We start from the raw sequence: 23,273 nt of genomic DNA on the forward strand, positions 1-23,273 counted from the left end.
AACTGCTCTGTTTCTTCTTATATGGAGTCAGGGAACCAGACTACAGGAAATGATCGTTTTTCTTGGTTTTTATAGCATTTTCGAACCCAAAACCTCCAAAAAGTCAGTGTAACTATATTTGCTTTATATTTCCAACCCCCCAATTCCATCCATTTCTGAAAATTACAGCAAAAGCAAATGATGTATATTCCCTTTAAACCTTGGTGGGTAGTTAGATTATGTAAATAGTATGCCTAATGTGGAATGAATAACGATGACGTCATCAATTAATTTGTTATTATTTTGTCTTTGCTTTAAAAAGTGTTTGTGTTTCAAATATAGATTTTCTTTTTTTGCAGTGTTTTGTATCATTTAGAAAATATATAAATTGATAGACGTTTCAAAATTATCTTCTTTCAATTATCAGTAAACAACTTGTATTGTCCACTGTGGACATTCAACGATTCTAGCTTTACATTAAAATTATACTGGAGTTAGATTAAAGTTTTTGACTTTTTCCTCGGTCTTTATATAAGCAGCGTATGTGTTAAAACGGTATACGTACGTGTTTGGATCATATTTTGAGCTTTTTCTGACTTTGGTTTGTGACATAGCATTACAGGTGTTTTTTTTTTAATTGTTATTTCTTTTCGTTATTTTGTCTTTTACCCTGCTCCATATATTGCAAAATATTGAAATGAAACCGAAGAGATTTTTAAATCATCTCTCTATCAACTTTCAGTTCATTTTTTGGCCAAAAGTGAAAAACAATGCAAGGGATAGCCTTACATTTTTAGTCGATTTTACCTTAGATTTTCGACGGAATTTTCCCTTTCTCAAAATTTACTTTTCTCAAAACTTCAGTTTTATGAAACTCAAAATTTCAGTGGGGGCGACTGGGGGGGGGGGGGACAAGGTTTGCCCCCCCCCACGCCCCCCTTGGCTACGCCACTGAGTGTGTCTATATAAAAAAAAAATAGACAAAGGATCTTACAGACGTACTTTTCTTGTTCTTCACCAATTACTTCCTAGCGAAATTTGAATTTGTGTGTTTTATTGTAAGTGTTCAAAAATACTGTTTTTCCCTCGTACCCACCACCCTATACCTGGGTTATTGGGGGGGGGGGGGGGCGAAATTCTCACACCCTTCCCTGTCACTAAATAAAACACACTACCGCCCTCTATTGAGAGAGGGCGTGCTTCAATAGGTTTGCTGAACACTCACTCACTACTTCAAGTTGGATTCGAAATCAAGTGGTATCCCAAATTTGGGATGCAAGCCTTCAACTTTGCACTCAGATTTTCACTATAAAAAGGACAAACAGATGTCATTCATGTTTCAATTACGGGCCCTACTTCTTTTGTGGTACTTTATTATGATGATTCACACACACAAAATAGATTGAAGCAAATATTTTCCAAGGGCAAGCTAAGTGCCTCTTCGTGTGTTGGTGTATTATTTGAAGGGGGGCTAGGATGTGTGGGGCTTAACGTCATAGACTAACAGTCAACATCATTGTCCGAGAGTGCGGAGAAACGAGTTCTGATAAAAAGGTCAACAAAAAAGTTCAAAGTTTTTCACAGTGTTATGACAACCTAGAGATCTGTGCTGATTGGAACTCTCCATAATAAAAACCATACCGCCCCACACATCCTAGCCCCCCTTCAAATAATACCCCAACACACGAACAGGCACTTAGCTTGCCCTTGGAAAATATTTGCTTAAATCTATTTTTTGGCCCGACCGTTTTCCACATTCCACGGTCGATAGGCCCATGCAGGCCTGGGCCGAAGTTGGCAGGATATTGCAGCGCATTATAGTATGGGCTATAATAACGACAGAATTATCACATGGAGTTCATGTGATGAACCCATCAGCAGAACTCCTACGTGAGATCAAAGAAACTAGTTGTGAGCATTTAAACCACGCATAATATAGACCTCAAACATTTGCTTTTCGAGCGCCTGAAAAGCAGACTAAGTGTGTAAATTGTCAACAGTCTGCTTTTCGGGTAACAGAAAATGGAATCGACGAATCGCTTGATCTGATTTTCTGCTCCTCAAGCAAGGCAAAAGAAGGTGACGACGTTTCGATCGCCAGCACATGGAAAACTGGGTAAAATCTGCTTTTCAGGTATAGGAGATGAGCCGAAGAGTAGATTTCAGGTAAAGTATACTTTTCTGGTAGCAGAAGGGCAAAAAAAAAAACCCTTCGAAACTATTTGTACAATCAACATAGCATACATTTCATTCATCTCGTGTAAGTTTTTCAAACATGAGTTTTCCTCTTATTTTTACGTACGCAATCAAATAATAATTCCAAAACAATACTGTTTCCCTATTATATTGTTTAAAGTATCAGTTATGAGGACAAGCTGAAGAGAATTTTCAAACGATTTTGTAAGAATCAATATTTAACCAAACGTATCAAACTTACAGTGAACCAACACCCACTCTCGCCACTTTCGATAGGGGGAACAAACAGTACACGTAATTACTTATAAATGTAGTCATTACTTTTGGAGAGGTATTTACAAAAATTGCACTAACTTTCACTCGGGAGGTAACACACTGAGTATACAGTGTTTAAACGTCGGTGAAGGGCAAAACCTAATTTGATTTAAATCGTTTAATTTTACGCGTGTCAAATATGTCTGGGTTTTTTTGGTTCAGATTCTTTAACCTGCAAATTCTCAATGTGTAGAAACAGCTTATTAATGTAGCAATAGCAGACAAGTTTGGAAAAGAGTCTGAAACGGACGCGTTTCCTTTCTTCGTTTGATTGTAATTGGCGATGGTTTGTTTCTTTATATCTGTATTGTTCGATTCTTCAGCAAACAATTTCTCAGTGTGGAGAAACAGATACAGATTGAAACGGACACGTTTCTTCTATAGTAATTGGCGTTGGTTTGTTCCTATATTTCCGTTCTTTTTTCGTTTGTGTTTATGTCTTGGCACTTCGCCATGATATCAAGATTTGATTGAGGTTATTACATTTCCATTATTGGTCAGCTGGTTTCATTGATGTTACAACGATGGTGCGAACACGCCGACGAGACGAAGGAAGGACCGGCGTGATGCTTGTGATGCTGTTGGTGCTGATAGCTCAACTACCAAGCGTATTAGGTGAGAATCATTTTTTTGTGGGGGGGGGGGGGGCAAAAACATTCCCCCCAAAAAAGTGGATCCACAAATTTACGGCGTGGGGTTCGGGGCCCGCTGAAGGGCCCTATTTTTCTTAGACTTTTAGATGTGGTGCGATCTGAGAAAATTTCTGCCCACTTTACTCAATTTTTTTTCGAGTAAAAGATGATGGTGTACGCAGTGGCTGCCTTTTTTGCGACGTCACTTTAAAAAAACAAAAACAATTGGTTCTTTTTTTGGGGGGGGCATGGCCCCGTTGGCCCCCCCTCCCCCCCCCCCCCGATCCGCCGTTATCAGGTCCTTCCGTCCGTTTTGGTCCAGTTATACAAGTTTTAATGGTCCGAACACACAATTTCCCATAAACGGGAGGCATGATAATCCCAAGGTCCATTTGTCCGAAGTTCGGTAGTCCAAAGTATGAGTTGGTCCGCAGGTTCAATAGTCCGAAACGAAAACAAGGTTCAGTAGTCTGCGTGTTAATTAGCAAGCACACTTGGTTCAATATAGTCCGAATTTACAATAATATCAATGCTGCATGTCAATTCGGACAGTTGAGTCTTAATTTCGATTCGGACAATCGAACGGTCACCTTTTGATGGAGAGTTAGCGGTGTTCATAGCAGTACGTAATGGCCAAGGGCAACCGCCTTTTTCCTTCGTTTTATTTAGTGTCTTGAAACACAAACAATGAAATATGACTCAACATATTTTTTTATTGATCATGGGGAATAATTAACATTTCAAATGTTGTTAGAAAATATTTTGATTGTGTTTCATGACTCCCCGAAGACTTTGTAAACAACCACTTGATATGTGTCAGGGCATTGTGAGGAATGTCTTAGTTATTATGGCTGATCATGAAACTAAAGGTGTTCACGGACAATTTTGGAAAATGTGTGCATGAATTTGTAAAAGAAGCATTTGTTTTGGTGCGAAATAGAATAAGCGTTCAAAATCCCTGTTTCTATTTAACAAATGATAATTCTATTTCCATGAAGGTGTATTCAGTTGTATAAAAAATCAGCGTACGATTTCTGGAATGTGCACTGAATTTAGTATATTGACATTTCATTTTAGCGCAAAATCGAAGGCACATCCACAATTCTATACTCATTTAATTTATCATCAATCTATTTCGCTAAATGTGCAGCTGATTACCCATACAGTGTTATTTATCGTATGCCTGGTCAAGCATTGAAATTCGTTCATGTGTTAACAAAAGTAACATGTGAGGAATGTTTGATTGAATGATTAAATGTTTGGACATTTATGATGATTGAACTAAACCCAGATCCCATGTAACATCACACGTGATGTTTCTTTTACCATCCTAATACTATGCCTGCAAGATTATTTTGATTGATTTTATTTTGGTCAGATTTACATCATTTTAACATTTCATTTGCCTTCATTTCCCATAGACCTTTGCGCATATAAGAACAAACACATTATCAATTAGGCCTACAATACATTGATTAAATTATGAGTCAATCACTGTTCAGTGTATCATGATTGGTATAGGCCTGTATACTTTATTTAAATTGAATGCAGAATATGCAAATTAAAACTATAACAAATGCAAAAGAATGTTCAATTCAGCCCGTTCAGGCCGATTTTCTTCGAATTGGATTGCGCATTCGTAATAATCGGCAACGCATACGTCAAACCGAAAGCCTTATCACATATTTGTAATCCTTTAAATGAATCTTTATGGTCATTCATTCATTTGAGTGATGTAAAATGAAATCGAATGCTAGTTATTGCGAAAATGAAAACAGGATATACGTCGTTCTCAAAATCAGCGCCAAATTGAATTTATGTTTTACAAATTCAGATGTACATTTTCCAAAATTGTGGTTGTCAATGTTAAGTGCAATCATTATATACAGTGTGTTTCAAAAAAAAAAGGAAACCCAGATGTAAATGTGAATTATAAAAAATCTAATAAATATTTTCAAATACGTTAAAGATTATGTGAAAAGCCAATGTGACCTCTTTCTAGTGATACCTTGATTGTGCGTCTGTGGCCACGGATGACTAAGCATTCATTGTTAATCTGTCAAGGGTCAAAACCTGTACCAGGCCAAGTTTGCGCAAAAGGGTAACTGGTATTCTGGGCATGTGGAACGACTTGATTCAAAGAAAGAAGACATCCTTTTCTCCGGAAGTTTCCACAAAAAGCTCTGCACGAAGTCTAGTCTAATTTCAACTAGGACCCAAAGAGTCAGAAATCTTGGGCGATTTACATTTTGATCATTAACATTCCAATCCCTCGGGAATGTCCATAGCTACAGCACTGTGACTGCAAGCCTCGACCACTGCTAGCGGCCTTTGAACACAATGATCGTCGCCGCCTTTTATGTTGGTAACCAACAACCTCCCTTTATGCTGCATAATAAGTCATGTCACGTCCTTGCTGTTTTTTGAAAAATGTATTTTACGGCAAAACAGGTTTTAACAAATGCGCAATTGTTAGATGTGAGTTATGAATTCAAGTTTATGTGCAGTTGTTGGTCCTTGAAAGCGCTATCTGTTCCTGTACTTTGTCTGATGTAATTTTTGATGTGGCTATTTTTCGCATTTATAGACTATATATTGCCCAATGTATATACCCCCAATAACAAAAATCAAATTATATCATTAAAATAAAACACACAATTGGAAAATTTGAATTTGAATGTTTTAATAGTTGAAGCACATCCTTTAATCTCAAAGTTGAATTTAAGGCCCAGAAATTGATCACAACTTAAGCAGGCTCCCAAACACGGCACCCTTAAAAGAATTAAAATCCTTATACAGGAATTCAACTGAATGTTCATCCTTTATTTCTGTGATTTTAGGGCAACCTGGTTATCTAGGGTGCTATGTGGACAAAAGTGACGATCGTGCACTACAGGGAGATCATTGGACGGATGTGAGTGCCCAGTCTTGGGAGTGGTGCATTGCTAACTGTTCACGCAAGTCGTATCGTTTCATGGGACTGGAGTCTGGTAACGAGTGCTACTGTGGAGATGATGTCTATTCGAGGCATGGAAATGGATATGGCTGCAATATGACGTGTGAAGGAAACGCCGGTCAGACCTGTGGTGGATTAAATCTAATTCAAGTATACAGAGGTAAGACGTGACCCATGCCTGATTTCACAAGCTGGTTGTTAATAAAACGTGAAATGCTAGCTGACATGCAGCTAAGCCGCTGTGTCAAGATGACATCAGTCATTTCGAAGTCAGACACTGAAATTGTTAAAGTACCAATTACTGTGTGTGATGTAAAAGGTCACACGAAATTTCCTGCATATAAGGGCTAATCAAGTTAAATTGAATTCCTTTAAATTGAATTGAAATGAATTGAATTGAATTGAATTGAATTGAATTGAAAGTCAGAATGGAGAGGTCGAGCGTGTATGTCCAACTAATGTCATTCCATTGCTGTCTGTTTGTTTGCATTCGCCTTAAAAGTATTAAAAAAAATATATTACAATTTTAAAACCCACTTTAGGACTTGAACATGCAACCTTCAGACTCTGAATCCAATCCACTTGCCATAACAACTAACAACTTCACACTAGGCCTACAGTCTGGTATCGAAGTATACAATAAAGCTTCCATGGACATAACCGAATGATAACAATTAACAATTAACAATCTCAAATGCTACTGTGGGACTTGAACCTGCAACCTTACGGGACTAATCTGGTGGAAGCGGATTGGAGAGGGGTATATCATATTCACCCCCCCCCCCCCGCCCTTCGCATTTGCCTATCTTGGAAAGAGTCCTTTTTCCCAAAATTCTCTTTTTTTTTCTCTCTGAGAAATTATTAGTTTTACTTCTTTTTCATCGATGTCATTTAATATCATTTTTTTTATTCTACATTGTGATGAATTTAAAATTATTTGGTAAACAGTTTCACTCATCCCTCACATTTTGTTCTTAACTCTAGTATCTAGTGGCGTGTGCTCCAATCCTTATAAGCAACCAAGTCATGGATCATACCACGTAGAATACCGTCCTTACAATTATGACCTGGGTAACCTTGAGTATGTGGATGCCCGTTTACGGTATACCTGCGACAGCGGTTACTATTTTCCAGTCCAGCCCCCAATTGTCACATGTGTTACAGGCGACCCGTCTTCATGGGACCCTTCCTACGCCAACTGCCGAGGTAAATATTATAATTCAGAGGGCTATAGTTTTAGTCCCGAACCACAGCGTATTTAAATCCTATTTATGTCTCTCTTGGTCATTTAATACCAAATACGTCATTTTGAATTACAGTATGACTTTGGGGTTAAGAAGTCGTCCTTTTCATCGTTGTATAATTCTTAAAATGGATCAACTTTTACTATATTAATAAATTAAAGTTATCACATCTTTTGCTTCAGCTTTTTAAATACATAGAATAAATACATCATTTAGGCCTAATCTGATTTATAAGATTATTGACATTTGTTGCTTGGTCACTATCATTGGTTTACTGTCATCTCGATAGTTAGAAAATATCAGATGACAATTTTAATTGGTTAAAAACCTGTTGACGTTGCTTTGTTAACTACCAAACGTTTTAATTCAAGTTATTATTGTCGTTAGTTTTATTGATACTATTTTAGTTTAACCTTTATCCATCATTCACTTTAATCTCATATAATGCAACTCGAATAATTAACTTAAATCTTTCTAATCTTTCATCTCTATACTTTGCTACTTGTTGTAAATCTACACCGTGTTAACTGAACCCCTACCCCCGGGTGATTTTGATTGTAGTAACTTTTTGTTAGTGAACGTTGGGGCGGTGGCGGGAAAAAAAATGATTCTGTCTATCAAGAACAAAATGGCCGCTGCCGCGGCGCTGCCGCTGTCTTGTTGCAGGCACAACAATCAATGAAGCTGTACATATGCACGTTTCTCCTGATGTCTTGGGTGTTCAGGCTTCAGTGCTTTTTCCATTGTACTCATGATTTGCATTTTCATGGTTATATAACCTACTACTGAATGGGATTCGGCTTTCTGTTTTACTCCCCGTAATTCTTTTATATGTGACAGGAAGAGCTCACAATTCCTGTTGGGTTGTGATGCACTAAATAGAATGACCAGTCATCCATGAATTTCATTAAGTTTTACTTCATTTATTGTTTGGGATACACTTTGAATTGAACATTTTTTGGGCATATACGAGTAAATTACCGCACACCCAAGCCAAATTTGGCGTTGTTTTAAAACTACATTAGACCAGATAGAAACTACCAGTTGTCTTACTTTAACGAAGTTGTTATTAAACACAGTTGTTTATTTTGATGACAACTGACAATTAATTATATTTAGATATCCCCTACACTGTGATGTTCTCCCTATGTTTCCCAAGCACTTAACAATTGATTTAAATATAAAACAGGCTGAGTGGTACGTACATAGAATTACTCTTGCGGCATACTGTGGAGGTAATACAGATGGGAATTTTTAGTTTGTTTTCAATATGAGTGTTTTACATACACATGCCACCATTGAAGCGTAGTATCAGGTGGGACCAAGGCTTTTGCACATTCGGGTGAATCACATAGGCCTACTCAAATTTGTATCCTTGTGGAGACATCGCTTTGCTCTCCTGTACAAAATCGTAAGAGGCTCGGAAGCTATTTTAAAAATGCTCATATTTAAACCAAATCCTGGGTTGAAATTCTGACCAAATATCCCTTATATAAAATACAGCAATTTACGACACATAAGTATACCTTGGAAATTCCTAAGGAAAGATTTCCATATCTGGCTATCACTTGTCACCCTGTGCACAAACCCTATGAGACTGGTCTGAAAATTTGCAAGTGTTTTCTCAGTAAGTACTTTAATATTGTTCCCTGCAAAATTTGACTTTTTAGGACAAATTATCGCTTTCTGATGGCTGATAGATCATGAAGGGAAACATTCGTGATGGCCAGATATGGAAATCTTTCCATTCCTAGTTTTTTTTAGTAAAATCCATTCATCTATTTCGACCTATTCACCCTAAGAAGGGCCTTGTGGAGACCTTTGCAATTATTCTGTGTCGTTTAATACCCGGATTTCCACAAGGCATCATTTTTCGAAACCGAACACACACTTGATACCCTTTTCTACATCTCTCGTCATGTGTCTTTTTCTTTTAGCGTGTACATCAATATCGCACTGTGTTGCTGGCCAGTTAAATTGCACCACTGCCACTGACCAGCAATGTGACCAGTGTGATGGAGACTATGGTTCCAATGGGGCAGCCTACTCAAGCGTCAATAATGGAAACGAGTGCAGAAGTAAGTAGTTGGATTTAGGACTGAATCTGAGTAAACATAATGTTCACTAACTGTAGATATTTATTTTGATGACGGGAACTGTGCATTGGGACAACCCACATTTGATAGGTAATTTGCCATTTATGGACAGTGATAGCCCCACTAGTGTGGCCGCGGTATGCTGCGCTGAACCTCTGTGGCGCAGCATACCGCGGCCACACTAGTGGGGCTAGGACAGTGAGTATGTGCAATGGTCAACCGTTTGAGAGCTCAATTCATCAATGTCCAAGTTTGAAGGGGTTTGCCCCGGTGTTTCTGGCAGTGGCTGCAATATGCGCCGCAGCACCTTGTAAACCCCTATAAGATGCTACATAATGGTCTCATATTTCTCATAAACTTTATTTACCTTTCTTTATTAAAAGACATAATTTCCAGCGCCTTGAGTACCCAATTGTTGGTAGATACGTACGCTATATGAGACTCTGATATTAAGTGTTTCTTGATTCTGTTTATCAGAGCAATGTTCATGGAGGAAAGACAGCAACGCCTGTTACCCAGGCTCCTGCACAGACGCCAACTGCGCATGCAGCAGTGGATTCTTGGGACCAGACTGCATGACCTGTAAGTTTATTAGGCCCATTATATCCACGAAACTTTTATGTTTTCGTTCGCTCCATTGTTTTAGACTTCAGAAGATGTGGTTGTAGCCAATCAGATCTCGATCACATTCATTATGAATAAAAACATTCCTCCATAATTACCTTATCGGTTAACTTACGGTATATACGTTGCCTTTTATTTGCAATGTTGATAACATGTCACAATAGAAGCTTAGATGTTTGTTACAACATCTACCCTAATGATTCAATACAAATGCAGTATTCATTTTGAAGACTTTGAATACTTTCTCATGAATAAAGTGGGCAGCGGTCAAGCACCAGTCCTATCAGAGCACAGTGCCACCCTCGAAGGGTCGACAACACTAGAATCCCCCGTGGTCAATGGTAGTACGGACACCGTCTACACCAACGTACGAGACTTCGCACGCATCAAGATATATTGGGAAAGCTCCTATCAACCTGTTGGACTTCCAAACTCTTCCGCTGGTGGACATCCGTACATCCATAACGTTAGCCTGGGTGTTGTGTGGGCAAGAGTTGAAGCTTATGTTAATCGTGAGTTCAAACTCCATTATTTACAGTGAAAGTTTGGGTTGGTGGTGGATGGTATACTTTTAAATTGACCCAATCGCAGTCGGACGTAGGTTATTTTTGCGTGCTGCTTCTGGGTCAGCGTACCTTCCCTTTAAAATTTCTCATTAACTCATTCTTGTAACGAATACTTCAAATGCAAGTTACCAAAAGCAGTTGCAAACTTATATTTCTTTTCAATATATTGTTTGTTATTCATTGTATTTTTTATTTAATTGCGCATATTTTGTTTCTGGTAATTTAAGACAAAAATACCTCCTACAACTTCAATTAATTTCAAGGCATCTTCAAGATTCAGCCTTGTGCACTACACCTCGAAAACCTCGAAAAGATTAACTTTTTTTGGTCCATTATCGTTTGAATAATCAGGGTATTTTACCATTTTATCCATTAATTAAGGAAGTACAACATTGACATATTCGATAGCCGAACAGAACTGCTCAACAACCACAGATGGAGTGTATTTTAGTCCAGACAACCCGGCTGCAATCCTAGTTGTGTGTGAGCACACATTCAACGTGAACTACAGTAGCTGGACCCCAGTCACAGGAGATGTGTAAGTCTGCACCAGCTTATAACGAGGGAGTCGTGTTCGATATTAAACAGAAAATTACAAATCATAGATGTCAGATATAATATAGGGACTGGAAAAAGTGGACCTAATATTTATGCTGCATATACTACTGTAACGGACAGTTTATGCAGCACTTTTGTTGTCATTGCTTTCTTGAGCTAGGGCTCCGGCGGAGGGCCAGGGGCTCCGAAGCGGCGGCGCGCACCTGACCTGTTTTTGGGTCTGGCTAGCGCGCGTTCCGGAAATAGGCACTGCAGGTTACTTAAGTGGGATTCTTTTGTTCACTTGAGCGGTTAGGACTTGGCTAGATTCCAGGGATGGGTAAAGTTGTTACAATTGTATACATTTGTTCAGACTGTGTGTTTTCTTTGCTGGGAATCAGCAATTGTGGAGTTTCGATATTCTGGAATTGGAAATCCTGTGTGTGTCCATTTTTCCTGCGTTTTGCTAAATTTGGAGGACAAATTTAGCTTACGCTACACTACCTTATAAGTTCAGACAGGTTTTTGTCACCTCCTGAAAGAGTAAGTAGTTCTTTAAAGGTGTAAGCATCAACATTTCTCTACTCAACTTAGAACACAGAAAAATTCCTCGAGAAAATGTAAGCCATGAATTGAAAAGAAGATTTCAGTTTAGGAAATTATTTTCTGTAATGCTTGATATCTCCAAACTATTTTTGTTTCTTACAGACTAAGATATGATGTACACTCAACCAATGGCGGGTATCTGAATCTCTACGACAGAGACTCTAACAATACCATCATCACACGCTACTATAATGGACAGACAGTGTCTGGGTATTCAACTTTCACCTTTGACTTTGTTGACCCCCACCACTGTGTGGACGTCGGCAGTGGATGTCGAACCACCATGCTGAATGCGGGAAGTGACGTCACATCACAGGTTGGTTGAGTTTTAGGTTGATCTAATAATCCTCTGTACATTGTACTAATGACGTCACACTTTGTTTACGTGTGCGCTTTCCTATGGCGCTCAGTGGACCGTGGACCCCACTGGCTCCATAGAAAAGTGCACATGTAAACAAAGCGTGACGTCATTAGTACAGAGGCTTATTGTTGTTTGTATGTTGGCAGCAAATCAGGCCACAAAGTAAACAAAAAGCATAGAAAGGTTTTAAAGCACGGTATGGTCTGGTATGGTCTATCGGTGGAGCAAAGGATTCATGATCGTGAGGTTGTTGGTTCGAGCCCCGCCGTGGCCATGCGTGTTGTGCCCTTGAGTGAGGCGCTTTACCTCAATTACTCCTCTCAACCCAGGTGTTAAATGGGTACCGGCATTGTTCAATGTTGGGAAGGTAACAGACTCGCTGCTGTGGAGGGGGTGTGGCGATCCCCCTACAGCAGTATATGAGTCTGGCCCAATCGCTAACGAAAGAGGAATGGGCACTCTGTTCCTGTTATCTTTTAAAGGTTTTAATCATTTTATAACATTTTTTTTAAACATTGAAAAGGTCAAAAAATTAATTATTGTCGTGACTAGCATTCAGAACGTGAGAATAATTCGTCAACCTCTCTTTTCAAGTGTTAAAAATAACCTTTTCCATTATTTCCATCAGCTACAAAAGCAGTTCTCTAGATATCTTGTTAAAAAAAACGATTCAAATTAATTTGGAAATGTTAAAAGAAATGTGCATTAATTTACATAATATATGAAAGTTATCCCATTAGTACCTGCAATGCATTGTAATGAGTTAACACCTCACACCGCCTCAAACAGCCACGTACAGCTATCTGTGGTGTTATTGATTTATGGAGGAGTTAAGACAATGTAATACAATTTTATACAAGTGCTAAAGGTTAATTCATGGATGGATCAATAAAACCATAGAGTGCTCGGGGGAATTCCAGGTGCTGCAGGGAGTAATAGGTTCAACTGATCTTTGTGAAATTGACCATTTCATCAAAGTTGTTGAGAGACAAGAGATAGTTGAAAAACATCTTTAATTTGGAATCTCTTTACACTTCAGGCAACAATGACGATCACTTGGCGAGGCTGGGCCGACGATCTAGCTGGTATTAAAGAGTACAATCTGGAAGTGCGACAGCTATCGGGAAACCATGGCAACGAGATGACAGAAATCTTGGACATCCCTGCCGTTTATTCCGGAGTTACCAACTCCAGTCAGAATGTCACTTTACGTCATGATGGTAGGTTTTGTTGGATTAAAATTAGTACTTGTTTTTTGATGGACATGTTATTTAATATTTGCTGGAGCAGAGTTGCATCAGCTCATCTGCCATTCTGTCGGATCATTCCATCAACTTTTGATCATGTAATCTGATATATGTTGAACATTTCTTTCCGAATGTGATCGGGGATATGTACGTTCAAATTGATACTTTACAATGCTTATCCCATAAGTGTTGTTGGGATGGCGAAAATTACCCGTCAATTATTTATCACTCAATATTGATTTGATGTCATCTCATGTATATGACCCGTTTACCAATTTTTTCTTCCAAATAACTTGAAACTTTTAGAAAGAACTTACTCAGAACATTTTTTATGATAGTTCCTGCTGAATCAGGCTAATTGTAATCCATACTACTTCTTGTCCTATATTATGACATCAAGTTGGAGTATCGATGACAAAAAACGTCACATGAGGTAATTGATGATTCCTGCTCCAATGCGCCAATATTTTAGCCTTTCCCCAATATTTCTTACAAAATGCTCTCATTTCATATCCACAGGTGTATCCACAGGTGTATACTCCATCGTCCTCACCACTGTCGACAACGCTGGTAACTTCAGACTCAGCAGACGTTTTGTATTCTTCGACGACGATCCTGATGATGTGACTATGCAGAACAACGCATCTGTGCGATTACTTTCAGCGACTGAAGAAACCGACTACGAGTGGTTGATTGACCTAGACTCCAGCGGAGGGATGACATCAGTAGTTCTTGATTGGACAAACAGATTCATCAATATTCATCACCTGAATCAAGGATTTTTGAAACCCATCGGGTCTTATGTCAATGCAACTATTGACGATGGTAATTAATTAGGCTCGATGAGATACCAATTATAAACAGACCTTTTTCAGCAGTAGCAGCTATCACTTTATGAGATTTTGAGAAGATCTTAGGAGAATCAGAAAACTCAAAAATAAAATTCATGCCATTCCAAACAGTGAAGGCCTACTATGCCATTTATCGTCAGGAAAACATGTTACTGTTTGAGACTTCAGCAATTTATGTGTGAGTTATCTACTTCTCTTCAAAACCACACCTCTTTTCAAAAGAGATACACAATGCTTTAGATTGTCAGTAGCTTATCATTACACAAACTCAGAACTCTCATGGAGTACAGTAGACAAGAGTGTAAGAAGGCAAAAAACATTGTGAAGAATCATACTGATGCCTTTCCACTCCTAGATTATGACCAGAACTTTGGCCAACGTGGTCGTGCCGCGGTTCCCAATGCCCTCGGAGTGACGGAGTTCCGTGTCTTTTACGACATCGACCACAGCGGTGGAAGGACCACCGTCAACGTGAGTGATGACAACTCGGACAATTGGAGTAATGAAGCCACAAACACACAGGCGACCTACAACCTGGCCCTAGTGGACGGTGATTCCATTCGGTTCTGGGTAGAGGCCAGGGACATTGCTGGCCACTTTGTGAGGGACAGTGTGTTAGTTCACGCTGATTCATCCCCTCCGACGATTCAAGATTTCAAGCTCATACCTGGTTTGTCGGGTATAAGGTAAGAGTCTAAACTTCCCCACCTAAGCTGTGAAAACTACAAAATCAAACTAATACTATGTGTTATTTTTTTCTCTTTTTTGAATTTCAGCCATAAAAGACTTGCTATAAACCAAAGCTTCTGTTTTTTTCATTGCAGCGTGGAGTGTACGACTTTTGATGAACACAGCGGTGCAAACACTGTCAAATGGCGACTCTTTCACGTCGATAACGGCACCGAGATGGAACACGTCAGTGAAACAACTCCAGTTGAACATATTGTAAGAACAAGATGAGGACTGGCCTTGTATTGAAACAGTCTTGACTTGTAAATGTTACAGCAAATTGGATTAACCTTTCTATTTAGAGTTTCCAAAAACAAGTTCATGGAAACAGCTAGGCATGTAAAAAATTAATATTGTATTTTTGTTACAAACCTGGAAATATTTCTGTAATTTTTCAGGATCCTGAGGGCTGCAACCCTGCAACCTGCCTTTGTGTCCCAATTGGTGACTGCTACGCCAAAAACTACAACTCTTCGTTCGTCGTTGACGACCGTGCCTTTGAGTACTTCATCACACTGACGGTCACCAACCACGCTGGACTTGTAACTTCCCAGACATTTAAAGTAGGTGTTAGGGGAGTATATAAATAACCATTCTCACAAACTAAACTAAGCTTTAACTTCAGTTCACTTGTTAATCGTAAAGCTTGCGTTTGAACAAGATATCACCCAAATAAGGATATAAAGGAACACAATATCTCAGTAATTAGTGAAATTTTATCGACTTCTTTAAGTTTTGAAGGATTTTGGGAACAGTCTTTTTTTGCTATCGGAAAGTTAAGTTTAAGTTTAAGTTCAGTGTCGGAAACAATGTGCATGGACTGCCTGGCACTTGCGGTGCTAAAACCATGTCAGCACTGGACATAACATTTATTTTGGTATAACTTGATCTTCAGATACAATGAGCAATTTCTGTTTATATTTTACCAGTAAAGCGGCACGGCGTGAAAGAGTGTTGCTTAACCAGGAGTCCATGTACACTGCAGAAACTGTAGTGTTAATTTAACACCATTCGGTATCTATATAGGACAACACCAGTAAAATTTAACACCAGATGGTCCTATATAGATACCTATGGTGTAAATTTAACACTGTAGTTTTAGCAGTGTACCACCTCAAACCGCCCAGCCTATTACTCCCTTTACTGCCCCAATCTTCCTCACCACTGTATGGTTTTGTGGATTTATCCCTGAAGAAATACAATGTAATACAATCTAGTACAGGCGCTGATGGTTTGAAAGAGTTACTTAATCATTGCAGACAAGTCCCATGAACACCGTGGACGAAGCTGCAGAAGATCTTGTATCGCAATCCAACGATACTTCCTCAATCGACGCCGGCGCCTTCGATCAAATAGCGGACCAGCTTGATGACATTGTCAACTCTCAAGATACGTCCCCGGAAGTGAGTTATTCATTTGCATATTTTGTTTTTAAATCACAAGACAACCATCTTTTAAAATCCCTGGGAAAGTTTAAACAGAGCAAAGTTAATAAATAAATTGTGCGCATATGCATGTTATTGTACACAACTGACAAATTAAAAAATTTGGGCCTTATTATAAAATTGAACAAAGTTATTATGACCTCCGGAACACTGTACTGGGACTCTCTACCAACTATCCAGGCCAGCCCTGATCCCTTGTCCTCTGTTATTTATTCCCCATTAATTGTGACAAAATATACTTTGAACCCATGTAAAAGTGTATTCAAATTTGTATTCATTCAGTTTGCTCTTTGTGTTAAAGACTTCGTAAATAGGGACAAAATAAAGATGGCCAAGCACCCAAAATTTCTTTAAGGGCATATATAAGAATATCGCTTTGAACCAAATATCACTCAGGTCACGGCGAATGTCATCATTGTCGTGAACAACCTCCTGCAAGTGGACACCCGAGAATTCAACGATTCGGAAAGCGCGGCCAACTCTTCGTCCCGTGTTGTCCGCGCCCTGGAGAGGCAGATATGGAACGTCCTGGCGGCGGGGAAAAACATCAGCGCGGTCACGACCAGCGTGGCGGTCGTTGCGAGTCACTTCAACGCTGGTGCTCTGCTCAACGGGGTAGTGTTCGCTGCTCTTTCTGGAGGCGGTGGAAGCGAGTCATTGGCTGATGAGGATATAGGTGTCTTCCGTGGTTCTGACGGGGACATCCCCTTGGTCAAAGTAGAAGTATCCATCAAACTTCCGGAGGAAATACTGAAACTATTTCCCACAGGTAGGTATAAGCGGTGACAGTGAAATGTTTCACGGCAAACATTGCATACTATGTTCGAAACAATTGAAAAAGCAGGGATGAATAAAAAAAATCAAGGAGAAATCAACAACCAGGCACGTTTTCTGTATTTCGTATGAGTTTGTGGCAACTTTGCTGTGGTTTATGAGCTGAATGGCTGTTCCAAGAGGGCAAGCTAATTAACGCCCTTTTCGCAACTCAGTGACTGACTCACCGACTCTCACTTGTTAGCCGGGCAGTGCTATTGTTTAGGTTTACCTGTAACGCCAATGAAAGGGCTAAGTCTTGCCCATTGCGAACACCAATGCATGAAAAGACTTCCAGTGAATAGCCATTTTGATTCAGTTGGTAATGTTGTGGGCCGTTGGACCAGATTTACAAAGCTTGCATTGTCTTTTTATTTAAGAATTTATTGTTTGAATTAATAAATTTGCACTTCGTTCCATCTGTCTTATTAAACAGGCAGTGCTGTACCCATCAGCTTCGTCATGTATGGGAACAATAATCTCTTCCACTCCCAGCAAGCGGACAACGCCTCGTCAACGGAGTTCCCCACCGCCATCGCCAGTCGTATCATCTCTGCCAGTGTACCTAATGTCAGCATCAGTGATCTCCCATATGACAGTCCAGTTGTCATTGCCTTTCATTTAAAACCTGTAAGATCTCAAATGTGTCGTGCTGTCTTGTAACTTGCTTTCCTCACAGTTAAAATATACTTCGGCAGTAGTCCTGTTTTTGCTTTTGTTGTGTTGCCCTCTAACCGGCAGGAAATATTACAAACAAGGCGCCTTTCTTAGTTCTGCCTAAAGTTAGTTTGTATGTGAAGACAGTAAACAGCCGATCATAAACTATTGACTTGGTGGAATATTATTTAGATTGATCATATCAGAAGGGTTCCACGGTTTGTATGCTTAGGATCAGTGCAGTAAACGGTAAAAGCTGTAAGCACTAAGCATATCAAGGAAAATCGATGATTGAATAATTGAATAAATAGTTGCATGAGTTACCACGTGTGGTATACGTGTTCAATAACTTAACATCTGTGACTTGTAGCGCAAAAAAACTGGCCTTATTGTGGTTGACGCCATTTTTCTTTGATCCTTCTTCATAATAATTAAATAATAAAAGCTTATAAAGCACTGGCATCTATAGGAAAACTTAATCACTGCGCTGGGGGATAAATGAGTACATTGTCATTGAAATTCCAATACCGCAGATACAGGTGTTGAGTCCAATGGAGAGCACCGAGCAGACGGAGACATGCGTCTTCTGGGATTTCATTCTTCGTGACGGCATCGGTGATTGGTCACCTGAAGGTTGCAGGACAGACCAACTGACCAATGGGAGAATAGTTTGCCTGTGTGACCATGCGACTAATTTTGCCGTACTTGTGGTAAGCCTTCGAATAGGAGATAGAGAAACAAGCAAAGTAAATGTCAAGCACAGTATTTGAGACGTTGGTATCCACAAGACTATTGTACCTAACAATCTTCTGGTTTCCCCGAATAATTAGTCAACTTCTTTTCTTTCTTATTGCAGAATATCCATGGCAAAAAGTTCACCAGTTTGGCTCTGGATATTATCAGCAAAGCTGGATGTATTGTGTCCATCGTGGCTCTAGTCATCACCATTGTCATATACTCATCATTAAGGTAATTTGTTAGAAAATGCTTTTATTTATTGAGCAGGTATTCAGTCAGTCACAAGTCATTGCAATGAAAAGCATTGTATTTACCTAAGACGACTGTTTAAAAAAAAAAGCGAGCGTGCAAGTGAGTTATGATTGTTAACTCAGAAATTGTAAGGTTCTAGCTGGACTGTTTTGGCAATCGCATCTTAACAGTAAATTCGGCCTATTACTCATGAAAACTGCCCTGCCTGTTCACTGTATTGCCTGAAACAACATATTACTCACTGTAGTGACTGAAACCACACGAAAACTCTGAAGGTTTACCAATTCTTCAGTCAAACACAATCATGAGGTGCCGTGACCTTGTGTTCTGGAGCAAGTTTGTGGTCTACGGGTAATTTCGCAGGTTGTGGGTTCGAGTCCAGCCTGGGGTTGTGGTGCGTGTGCCCTTGGGCAAGGCACTTTGTCACTCATTGCTGTGAGGGCAGAGTTAGTTACTGTGAGAGGTTGATTACGGCCATTTGTAGCGCCGAAATGGCTGCATACCGGCCGTATGTGCTCCCATAGGGAGTTGAGAAGGTTTCAAGAGTGTTGCCCATTAAAACAAGAAAAATATCAGTTGTAAAGCGCTTTGATACCCCGTTGTGGTGTAAACGCGCCATGTACATGCCTGCTATGCTAATGGGTAAGCCGCCCTCAGGTAAACCTGCGTAGGATCGAAATGTTCGACCCGCTAATTTGTTGATTTAAATATTCCAGGTCAATCCAGTAAGTGAGCAGTTCGCAGCACTTTTATTCATTTAAAAAATATTGCTTGTTGGATGATACAGGTCGTTGAGATCGAAGACTCCCAGCCGCATCCTCATTAGCTTCTCACTGTCTCTGCTGTGTCTCTACCTGGTCTTCGTGGCAGGCATAGAGCAGACATCGTCCCGCGTGGTTTGCATCGTGGTAGCCGTCTTGATGCACTACTTCACGCTGACGTCCATGGCCTGGATGGGCGTGGAGGCCGCGAGCATGTACCTCAAGCTGGTCAGGGTTTTCAATTCCGACGTGGAGCACTTCATGATCAAGGCGTCTGTCGTTGCTTGGGGTAGGTAATCAGAGTTCCAGTATATGTGTCCAAGTGTTGAGTCACAAAGTTTGAGCTGAGGAGTCAAAGTCACAAGTCATATGGATCAATTCTGAGTCTTGAGTTAAGAATCACTTAGTCCCAGTGTGAGTCCCAAGTCACTTAGGTTCAAGCCCGAATTCAGGTCTCAAGTCAGTTGGTTTGATTCTGAGTCAGAGTCTGAGTCATAAGTCATGTGGTCAAATCTGAGTCTCAGTCACGAGTCACTTAGTCCCACTCTCATCCCAAGTCACTTTGTTCAAGCCTGAGTACAGGTCTCGAGTCAGTCGGTTTGATTCTGAGTCAGAGTCTGAGTCATAAGTCATGTGGTTAAATCTGAGTCTTGAGTAACGAGTCACTGGGTGCCAGTCTAAGTCACAAGTCACTTTGTTCAAGTATGATTTCAGGTCTCAAGTCAGTTGGTTCGATTCCAAGTCTGAGTCACGAGTCACATGGTTCGCGTCTAAGTCTCAAGTCACTCGGTTCAAGTCCGAGCCCCAAGTCACGTGGTTCTTGTCCGAGTTCCAAGTCACTTGGTTCTAGTCTGAGTCCCAAGTCACTTTGTTTTAGTCTGAGTCCCAAGTCACTTGGTTCTAGTCTGAGTCCCAATTCTCGTGGGTCTAGTCTGAGTCTCAAGTCACTTGGTTCTAGTCTGATTCCCAAGTCACGTGGGTCTAGTCTGAATCCCAAGTCACTTGGTTCTAGTCTGAGTCCCAAGTCACTTGGTTCTAGTCTGAGTCCCAAGTCACGTGGTTCTAGTCTGAGTCCCAAGTCATGTGGTTCTATAGTCTGAGTCTCAAGTCATTTGGTTCAAGTCTGAGTCCTAAGTCACTTGGTTCTAGTCTGAGTCCCAAGTCACATTGGTCTAGTCTGAGTCCCAAGTCACTTGGTTCTAGTCTGAGTCCCAAGTCACTTGGTTCTAGTCTGAGTCCCAAGTCACTTGGTTCAAGTCTGAGGCTCAAGTCAGTTGGCTCAAATCTGAGTCCCAGTCTTAATTGCTTGATACAATTTCGACCCTGATGAGCCACCGCTACGATTCCCTTGGTCTGGTCCCAGTCCTGATCAAACACCTGGTTCAAGTCTTAGTAGTCTGAATTTGGTCAGATGGTACCGGCTAAGGCAAGGACCGAGTCACAAGTCATTTTGACCTAATCCGAGTCCCAAGTCACTTGGCTCAACCCTGATGAGTCCATGTCTCAAGTCAGTTGGTTTGATTCCGAGTCTGAGACATGGTTGATTCTGAGTCTTAAGTATTGAGTCACATGGTTTGAGTCTGTATGCTTATTCACTTTGTTTATTCTGAGTCCAAGCCCCGAGTCACTTGATTTGATTCCGAGTCCGTGTCACGAGTCACTTGGTTCAAGTCTGAGTCCCAATTCGCTGGTTTCAGATCTGAGTCAAATCACATGTCGAAGTCTGAGTTTGCTGTCAATGTGACTACATGGTGTATCTGTTTTACATTTAACATTTTCATTTTTTTTTAAATTTCAGGTCTTCCATCGCTCGTCATTGATGTGATACTGGCAGTAGATTATACAGTGTATGACAATGAATACAGGTCAGTCCCTACTTGGAATATTACACAAAGTAATTTTACAGCAGTCTTTATTTGACGATGGAATTTTGCTTTGCCGTGCCTTCTTTCATTGCAAGATCAAAGGAAAGGTCTCCGATTTCAGATAGTGGCTTAGCAATGAGGGCCTTTGCTGAGCTGCTCATTAAAATTCATTGATACAAATGTTTCTTCGCAGTTGCTTCTTGAAGCCCGGAGCTGCTTTCTTTTTCGGTCAGCTGCTTATCATAGGACTGGTCTTCCTTTTTAACGCCGTTATCTTCGTGCTGATCTCGCGCAAGTTCCTGTGCAGAGACAAGACACTCCAGAGCACCGCCAACACGAGCAAGAAGAAGCAAGGCACGACCATGAAGCGCCTGCAGAACATTGCCGCCGTCTCGTTACTGCTTGGCATGACTTGGGTCTTCGGTCTGCTGTCCATCTTCGAGGCTTCCAGCTTCGCCTTCCAGGTCATCTTTGCCGTCTGCAACTCCCTCCAGGGCCTGTTCATCTTCCTTCTGTTTGTCGTGCGCCAGGAGAAGATCCGCGCGTCTGTGATGGCCCGCCTGCGAGGACGAAACCGGGTCGATGCCAACGCGACCACCGCTTCCTCAGTCAGCAAGGTCATCAGCAACCCAGAAGAAGATAAAGAGCCAGGTTCAAATGAACTCACTGACGACAGCATACTCTCAGAAAAATACGAAAAGGATAACGGTGCTCCCAACAGCCCCGAAACAGCCGAGACTACATATCTTTAATCCATTACATTTCCAAAGCTTTATGGTTTGAGGTTAATGATATTCAGAATTCAGTAGTAGTAGTGAAGCGGTACAGCATTTGACATGTTTTAAAGACTTTTTAAAATTAAAACAAAATTAAAACACAGAGGTCATTTTGTTCGGAGCAAAAGTGCTAGATAAAAAGTTAACGCTGTTCCTTAAAGGGATACATGATTTGCTGTGTGTTTCTTTAAAGGTGCTTCATTTGCTCTTTGTGCATTTGTTTTCTTTTAGGATGGCGCCACAATTCAAAGTAGTAGCATGAATATGCTATACACAGAGTGCTATAATGTTGGATGCTTCATTCAAATTTTTCCCATTATTAGGGGCCTTCAAGTTTATGTAGTCTGGTTTACATATTGAACCAACGTTAAAGAGCAGTGATCTTTTCCTCCAAATAATCCCAACTTTTCCATAAGTTAACGCAAGTCGTCTCCAGTTAGTTACATGTAATATCCTAGTCAAATCAAGAGTTTATAGCTCATCATTCCCCAGCGTAGTAAATAGAAGTTGTGACTTTTTGGTTCGATTTTCGAATCACGTTTCAGAAACGTCAGTACATATAGATCATCAACATGCAGTGTGTAGATTTGGCTTGTACTGACCTGTACATGCAGTTTGCGAAGCACATCTGTCTAGAATTTTGTTGGTGCTTTTATAGTGTCACAACTTGGCCAAACAATTTTGCATTGGGATTAATGTGTTTACTGCAAGTTTTCTTAGGTGAAAAGTGTTATTCTCTGTATGATAAGTTTTTCATTCTGGTGCTGACTTCCCCAAATAATTAGCATTCTTACACAGACTTCATGTATTATAGAAATGCTCATGATCGTTTATTTTGTATTTTATTTCCGCAAACCTTCCGTTGTGAAACCTTTCTTCCAAACTACTGAACCATTATCTTCCTTCCGTCAATCGACCAACCTGCCAAACCTCAGAACTTCAGATCATTAAGCCCGGTTCGTACTCGGCGCGAAAGCGAACGCGAATTGGCGTCATGGCAAGTATTCGCGCTGCAAATTCGTAAAGT

The 23,273-nt window shown here is 40.2% G+C and overlaps 1 protein-coding gene across 1 annotated transcript; it reads left to right on the top strand.

The window, feature by feature from the left end:
* Nucleotides 1-3,014: 3,014 nt before the first annotated feature.
* On the top strand, nucleotides 3,015-23,273 carry LOC119724062. Its single transcript, XM_038194983.1, has 21 exons — nucleotides 3,015-3,105; nucleotides 5,963-6,238; nucleotides 7,063-7,284; nucleotides 9,260-9,400; nucleotides 9,896-10,000; nucleotides 10,300-10,554; nucleotides 10,990-11,146; nucleotides 11,854-12,067; nucleotides 13,152-13,332; nucleotides 13,879-14,184; nucleotides 14,566-14,896; nucleotides 15,035-15,155; nucleotides 15,338-15,502; nucleotides 16,199-16,342; nucleotides 16,781-17,153; nucleotides 17,634-17,827; nucleotides 18,388-18,564; nucleotides 18,711-18,823; nucleotides 19,632-19,894; nucleotides 21,404-21,470; nucleotides 21,664-23,273. Exons 1-21 carry the CDS (start codon nucleotides 3,015-3,017, stop codon nucleotides 22,220-22,222), a joined length of 4,455 nt encoding a protein of 1,484 aa, XP_038050911.1. The 3' UTR covers nucleotides 22,223-23,273.

Source organism: Patiria miniata, unplaced genomic scaffold (genome assembly GCF_015706575.1).
Source record: "Patiria miniata isolate m_02_andy unplaced genomic scaffold, ASM1570657v1 HiC_scaffold_17, whole genome shotgun sequence".
Classification (NCBI taxonomy): domain Eukaryota; kingdom Metazoa; phylum Echinodermata; class Asteroidea; order Valvatida; family Asterinidae; genus Patiria; species Patiria miniata.

Excerpts from the sequence above, each read along its gene's own strand:
- LOC119724062 (XM_038194983.1), top strand. The coding sequence starts at position 3,015 with ATGGTGCGAACACGCCGACGAGACGAAGGAAGGACCGGCGTGATGCTT. Across the intron at positions 10,555-10,989 it reads AGTTGAAGCTTATGTTAATC|GAAGTACAACATTGACATAT; the intron begins GTGAGTTCAAAC and ends CCATTAATTAAG. Across the intron at positions 18,824-19,631 it reads GTCATATACTCATCATTAAG|GTCGTTGAGATCGAAGACTC; the intron begins GTAATTTGTTAG and ends TGGATGATACAG.